At 52.7% G+C, this 7,500-nt stretch overlaps 1 protein-coding gene across 2 annotated transcripts in view; it reads left to right on the top strand.

Annotated features, from left to right (window-relative positions):
* sdk2a (sidekick cell adhesion molecule 2a) overlaps positions 1-7,500 on the top strand; it is a 92,354-nt gene that overhangs the window by 64,791 nt on the left and 20,063 nt on the right. For both annotated transcript variants that reach the window (XM_076996779.1, XM_076996778.1), the window contains exons 15-17: positions 1-34; positions 5,991-6,131; positions 6,437-6,618. The exon at positions 1-34 is cut by the window's left edge and continues 114 nt beyond it. In XM_076996779.1, the coding sequence (XP_076852894.1) occupies positions 1-34; positions 5,991-6,131; positions 6,437-6,618 (357 nt within the window). The remainder of the gene's footprint in view (positions 35-5,990; positions 6,132-6,436; positions 6,619-7,500) is intronic.

Below are 7,500 nucleotides of genomic sequence, written 5' to 3'. Positions count from 1 at the left end.
TGGGCAAGGGCCAGTTCAGCAGGGAGACAGAGCGGTGAGTGGGCGGAGCGTTCCTGAGGTTTACACGCAGAACCAGTTGGAACCAGAATCAGCTTGTTTAGGAGTCCAGGAGCACTGATGTGGTAGACGTTTCTCATCTGAGCGAGTGCTGGTCTCAGACGTGGAGATCTCGTGGGGTTGCTGGTGTAGGGTGTGAGTTGAAGGTGTAGGGTGGGTGTTGCTGGTGTAGGGTGGGTGTTGATGGTGTAGGGTGTGAGTTGATGGTGTAGGGAGGGTGTTGATGGTGTAGGGTGGGTGTTGATGGTGTAGGGTGTGAGTTGATGGTGTAGGGTGTGAGTTGATGGTGTAGGGTGTGAGTTGATGGTGTAGGGGGGGAGTTGATGGTGTAGGATGTGAGTTGATGGTGTAGGGTGTGAGTTGATGGTGTAGGGAGGGTGTTGATGGTGTAGGGAGGGTGTTGATGGTGTAGGATGTGAGTTGATGGTGTAGGGCAGGTATCACCAAATGGCGGACCGCGGTCCGGATCCGGACCCGAACGCCGTCCTGTCCGGACCCAATCACATTCCTGATTAACTGGATACGGACCCAAATGGCAAAAAAATTTTAACGGGAGACTAAATTTTAATTTTATTTTCAGAGAAGTGTTACGTTCACCACCCATTTGAGTGTTACGTTGCCCCCCCCGCTCAACAACTTTCGTTCGCCACCGCGGACCCGGACCTAAGGTCTGAGCTATCTGCCAAAAATGGACCGCGGAAAGATTTAATTGATTACCCCTGGTGTAGGGTGTGAGTTGATGGTGTAGGGTGTGAGTTGATGGTGTAGGGTGTGAGTTGATGGTGTAGGGGGGGAGTTTATGGTGTAGGGTGGGTGTTGATGGTGTAGGGTGTGAGTTGATGGTGTAGGGTGTGAGTTGATGGTGTAGGGTGGGTGTTGATGGTGTAGGGTGTGAGTTGATGGTGTAGGGTGTGAGTTGATGGTGTAGGGTGTGAGTTGAAGGTGTAGGATGTGAGTTGATGGTGTAGGGTGGGTGTTGCTGGTGTAGGGTGGGTGTTGATGGTGTAGGGTGTGAGTTGATGGTGTAGCACGGACGTAGTTTTGGGGGGGGGGGACGGGGGGGGACATGTCCCCCCCACTTTTTCAAAAGCCGGTTTTGGTCCCCCCCAGTTTTTACAGTTAAAACCAAATATTTAAGTAGCGACGAAGTCATGTCCCCCCCACTTTTTAACGGTTAAAAAAACAATATCCAAATAGCGACAAATCTAGCACTAGGATCATGCAGCTCCGAGCTCCCCCCCCCCCCCCCCCCCCCCCCCCCCCCCGCTCAACAGTTCGCCACCCCAGGTTGTGTCCCCCCCCACTTATGAAATCAAAACTACGTCCATGTGGTGTAGGGAGGGTGTTGATGGTGTAGGGTGGGTGTTGATGGTGTAGGATGTGAGTTGATGGTGTTGGGTGTGAGTTGATGGTGTAGGGTGGGTGTTGCTGGTGTAGGGTGGGTGTTGATGGTGTAGGGTGTGAGTTGATGGTGTAGGGAGGGTGTTGATGGTGTAGGGTGTGAGTTGATGGTGTAGGATGTGAGTTGATGGTGTTGGGTGTGAGTTGATGGTGTAGGGTGTGAGTTGATGGTGTAGGGTGTGAGTTGATGGTGTAGGGAGGGTGTTGATGGTGTAGGGTGAAAGTTGATGGTGTAGGGCAGGGGTGCTCATTACGTCGATCGCGATCGACCGGTCGATCGCGAAGGAAGTGTCGGTCGATCGCGAAGGAATGTGCGTAGATCGCGTCACATAAAATAGTAGTAGATGAATCGCACATCTGCACTGACGGTTGTATTTTGATTGACATTCACGGTAGCCAATCTGCAATCCACTCAACAAATTACGTTCGCCGCCACCCCCGGTAGATCTTTCTGACCTGGTCATCTTATAAGTAGCTCGCAAGCTGAAAACTGTGGGCACCCCTGGTGTAGGGTGTGAGTTGATGGTGTTGGGTGTGAGTTGATGGTGTAGGGTGTGAGTTGATGGTGTTGGGTGTGAGTTGATGGTGTAGGATGTGAGTTGATGGTGTAGGGTGTGAGTTGATGGTGTATGGTGTGAGTTGATGGTGTAGGGTGTGAGTTGATGGTGTAGGGTGTGAGTTGATGGTGTAGGGTGTGAGTTGATGGTGTAGGGGGGGTGTTGATGGTGTAGGGTGTGAGTTGATGGTGTAGGGTGTGAGTTGATGGTGTAGGGTGTGAGTTGATGGTGTAGGATGTGAGTTGATGGTGTTGGGTGTGAGTTGATGGTGTAGGGTGAGAGTTGATGGTGTAGGGTGAGAGTTGATGGTGTAGGATGTGAGTTGATGGTGTAGGGTGTGAGTTGATGGTGTTGGGTGTGAGTTGATGGTGTAGGGTGTGAGTTGATGGTGTAGGGTGAGAGTTGATGGTGTAGGATGTGAGTTGATGGTGTAGGGTGTGAGTTGATGGTGTAGGGTGTGAGTTGATGGTGTAGGATGTGAGTTGATGGTGTTGGGTGTGAGTTGATGGTGTAGGGGGGGAGTTGATGGTGTAGGGGGGTGTTGATGGTGTAGGGTGGGAGTTGATGGTGTATGGTGTGAGTTGATGGTGTATGGTGTGAGTTGATGGTGTAGGGTGTGAGTTGATGGTGTTGGGTGTGAGTTGATGGTGTAGGGTGTGAGTTGATGGTGTAGGGTGTGAGTTGATGGTGTAGGGTGTGAGTTGATGGTGTTGGGTGTGAGTTGATGGTGTAGGGTGAGAGTTGATGGTGTAGGATGTGAGTTGATGGTGTAGGGTGTGAGTTGATGGTGTAGGGTGTGAGTTGATGGTGTAGGATGTGAGTTGATGGTGTTGGGTGTGAGTTGATGGTGTAGGGGGGGAGTTGATGGTGTAGGGGGGTGTTGATGGTGTAGGGTGGGAGTTGATGGTGTATGGTGTGAGTTGATGGTGTAGGGTGTGAGTTGATGGTGTAGGATGTGAGTTGATGGTGTTGGGTGTGAGTTGATGGTGTAGGGGGGGGAGTTGATGGTGTAGGGGGGGAGTTGATGGTGTAGGGGGGTGTTGATGGTGTAGGGTGTGAGTTGATGGTGTTGGGTGTGAGTTGATGGTGTAGGGGGGGAGTTGATGGTGTAGGGGGGTGTTGATGGTGTAGGGTGGGAGTTGATGGTGTATGGTGTGAGTTGATGGTGTATGGTGTGAGTTGATGGTGTAGGGTGTGAGTTGATGGTGTTGGGTGTGAGTTGATGGTGTAGGGTGTGAGTTGATGGTGTAGGGTGTGAGTTGATGGTGTAGGATGTGAGTTGATGGTGTAGGGTGTGAGTTGATGGTGTAGGGGGGTGTTGATGGTGTAGGGTGTGAGTTGATGGTGTAGGGTGTGAGTTGATGGTGTAGGATGTGAGTTGATGGTGTTGGGTGTGAGTTGATGGTGTAGGGTGAGAGTTGATGGTGTAGGGTGAGAGTTGATGGTGTAGGATGTGAGTTGATGGTGTAGGGTGTGAGTTGATGGTGTAGGGTGTGAGTTGATGGTGTAGGATGTGAGTTGATGGTGTTGGGTGTGAGTTGATGGTGTAGGGGGGGAGTTGATGGTGTAGGGGGGTGTTGATGGTGTAGGGTGGGAGTTGATGGTGTATGGTGTGAGTTGATGGTGTAGGGTGTGAGTTGATGGTGTAGGATGTGAGTTGATGGTGTTGGGTGTGAGTTGATGGTGTAGGGGGGGGAGTTGATGGTGTAGGGGGGAGTTGATGGTGTAGGGGGGTGTTGATGGTGTAGGGTGTGAGTTGATGGTGTTGGGTGTGAGTTGATGGTGTAGGGGGGGAGTTGATGGTGTAGGGGGGTGTTGATGGTGTAGGATGTGAGTTGATGGTGTAGGGTGTGAGTTGATGGTGTTGGGTGTGAGTTGATGGTGTAGGATGTGGGTTGATGGTGTTGGGTGTGAGTTGATGGTGTAGGGGGGGGGAGTTGATGGTGTAGGGGGGGGAGTTGATGGTGTAGGGGGGTGTTGATGGTGTAGGATGTGAGTTGATGGTGTAGGGTGTGAGTTGATGGTGTTGGGTGTGAGTTGATGGTGTTGGGTGTGAGTTGATGGTGTAGGGTGTGAGTTGATGGTGTAGGGTGTGAGTCGATGGTGTAGGGTGTGAGTTGATGGTGTTGGGTGTGAGTTGATGGTGTAGGATCGGTTTGCTGGTGTAGGGTTGGATTTGCTGGTATCTGAGTGCGCGTGAGAACAGCAGTGTGGGACGCCGGTGCCCAGGGAGCCTTGCCCTTAGACACAAAGGGAGAGTTGGGGAAGGAAGCATGTGTAAAAACAGGGAAGCCTGCTGAAGAATGGTCTCCTGGTATGAGGCTAGCGGGGGAAAGGTGCTGTAGCATTATCCTGGGAGACGACAGCACACGCTTGAAAGGATGCTTGAGCGCACACAGAGATCTCGTTGCCTTTGTCTGGGCTACAGCACTTTGGGAAGCTTCAGATAGAGAAGAGAGGCAGCCGCTCCTTCAGATTCACTCTGATCCCCCAGGAATGGATCTGACTTCCAACGGCCGACTTCTGTGTGCCCACACACACATGTGAGCGCAATAACAAATTTACAGGCTCACTGTTTGTCACCTAAGTGATAAAAAGTGACTGTTTCAAGGCACCCCAGAAAATGTATGCCAAGCCACAGTTTTCCGTGGGCTTGATGTGTTGAATATAAATATTAATGATCTTCTGTTCTGATCTCTGGTGCATTTGCCTGTCAGGGAAGCAGCCTGGGCCTGGCTTGAAGAATTCATATTGCAAATATTTTTAAACATATTTTAAAAGAGTTTGCTTGAATCAAGGTTGATGTGAATATAATTGGGCGTGATGGGGAGGATGTTTTCTGAAAATTGAGCCAGGATCAGATTGGATCGGGATGAGTTTTTCAAAACTGTGAGATAAAGACAGCATCTCCATCAGGCAGCAATATCCTGGCCAACACAGCCATAGTAAATCAATATCTTGTCAAGCAGGAAAGCAAAGCTCTGAATCAGCTCGGTCTTGAGCAAGACAAAGCTCTTTTAAGAAAAAAGCGCAACAACATTTTTATTGCGATCAAAGCTAAAACACTGGGGGCTGACGCAACCCTCTGCCAAGAACAAGAATCCAAAGAGGCAGAGGAGAGACGAGTTCTCTCTCGTGATAAAATGGCGAATTCAGTCAAGCTTTGCTGCCATACAGACTCTTACACAAAGTTTGACACACAACTTGAGATTGTCTTCCACTCTGGCTGACGTATACATGTTCCCACATCTATAAAAGTACTGACATGTCCTCCTCTGTCATTCAACACCCCATACAGCAGTTCAGACTCTGTTGAATCAGACGCGTTTAGTCCTTTCCTGTCTCCCGCTCACACGCGCGCTCCCTCAGATCAGACGCAGTTGGCCCGCACGGACGTGGCAAGGGCGGCCGTGGCGGCCTTGAGCTCCCCTGACTTTGATCCTAAACACCGTGTTTTATCTCCACCCCGGAGCCGCGTGGGCCCCCGGGGAGTCTGACCTGGGCCACGCTGAGCTGGGGAGGGGCTCGGTGGGGGCCGCACGTCCGAGGTCAGCGTGTGGGGAGGGGCTTTGGTGGGGTCTGCTACGCGTGTGTGCACTGGCTGCTATGGATCGTGCACACATGCTCGTGCCCCCACAGAACACAGGGCCTTCATTATTATTCTCAGCATTTTGGGCCCCTTAGATCACAAACACACAAATACGCACACACATATATACACACAGAGCACAGAGCGAAACTTAGTCATTATCTTCCTGTGATGAAGACATTTTGATGCACTAATCCACAGAGAGATTCACATGAAACATCTCTTTGATAACGCCTACAACGTATTTTTCTTTCACTCTCTCTCCACCACCTCTCTTTCTCCCTTTCTTCTTCAACACTGCCTTTCACACACACACACACACACACACACACACACACACACACACACACACACACACACACACTTCCCCCTCTCCCCCCACCCAGGCTGACATTACCCGAGGAGCCACCCAGCGCACCCCCTCAGACGGTCATCGCCAGCGGCCGCACCAACCAGTCCATTATGATCCAGTGGCAGCCCCCGGCCGAGAGCCACCAGAACGGGCCGCTGCAGGGCTACATCATCAGGTGGGGTCCCGCAGGCGCTCTCCTCCTGCGTGTCCCGCACGTCCCGCACACCCCCGCCCTCCAGCGCGGTTCGGCTCAGAGGCCCCGTCCTCTCTAATTAGCATAACCTGCACAGTCAGCCAGGCGCTGTTCCTCGCGGGCCATGATTAAAACACCCATTGCTGAGTTACATTGCTCATCTGAGGCCATTTGAACTCTTCGTCATATTGGACTTGAACGCATTAGACTTTATGCCTCTCCGGTGGTTTTACTGTGTGTATATATATATAGATGTGTTATAGCATGCAGGTGGATGTGTTGGTCAGGTACTGTCTGTCGGGCTTGCCCGTTGACTGTCAGATGAAGAATATCACAAACCCGGACCAGACCAACCTGCTGCTGGAGGACCTCATCATCTGGACCAATTATGAGATCGAGGTGGCGGCTTATAATGGCGCAGGACAGGGGGTCTTCAGCCAGAAGGTCACAGAGTGGACCCTCCAGGGAGGTGAGCACCAAACCTACTCCAGCACACTAGAGCACTAGACTACATGTGACCTCCACTGAACAGGATTTGGTTAAACACATCCGATGCTTCACATGTCCTGGGCTACACGTGACCTGGGCTACACGTGGGCTACACGTGTCCTGGGCTACACGTGGGCTACACGTGACCTGGGCTACACGTGGGCTACACGTGTCCTGGGCTACACGTGGGCTACACGTGACCTGGGCCACACGTGGGCTACACGTGACGTGGGCCACACGTGGGCTACACGTGACCTGGGCTACACGTGGGCTACACGTGACCTGGGCTACACGTGGGCTACACGTGACCTGGGCTACACGTGGGCTACACGTGACCTGGGCTACACGTGGGCTACACGTGACCTGGGCCACACGTGGGCTACACGTGTCCTGGGATACACGTGGGCTACACGTGACGTGGGCCACACGTGGGCTACACGTGACCTGGGCTACACGTGGGCTACACGTGTCCTGGGCCACACGTGGGCTACACGTGACGTGGGCCACACGTGGGCTACACGTGACCTGGGCTACACGTGGGCTACACGTGACCTGGGCTACACTTGGGCTACACGTGTCCTGGGCCACACGTGGGCTACACGTGACCTGGGCCACACGTGGGCTACACGTGTCCTGGGCTACACGTGGGCTACACGTGACCTGGGCCACACGTGGGCTACACGTGACGTGGGCCACACGTGGGCTAGACGTGACCTGGGCTACACGTGGGCTACACGTGACGTGGGCCACACGTGGGCTACACGTGACCTGGGCTACACGTGGGGTACACGTGACCTGGGCTACACGTGGGCTACACGTGTCCTGGGATACACGTGTTCTGCGCTACTTGTGCACTGCGGTT

This window comes from Brachyhypopomus gauderio, chromosome 2 (assembly GCF_052324685.1).
Source record: "Brachyhypopomus gauderio isolate BG-103 chromosome 2, BGAUD_0.2, whole genome shotgun sequence".
NCBI classification, from domain to species: Eukaryota; Metazoa; Chordata; class Actinopteri; order Gymnotiformes; family Hypopomidae; genus Brachyhypopomus; species Brachyhypopomus gauderio.
Note: the sequence above shows the minus strand (reverse complement) of the source record. Positions and strands in the feature narration are given on the sequence as shown.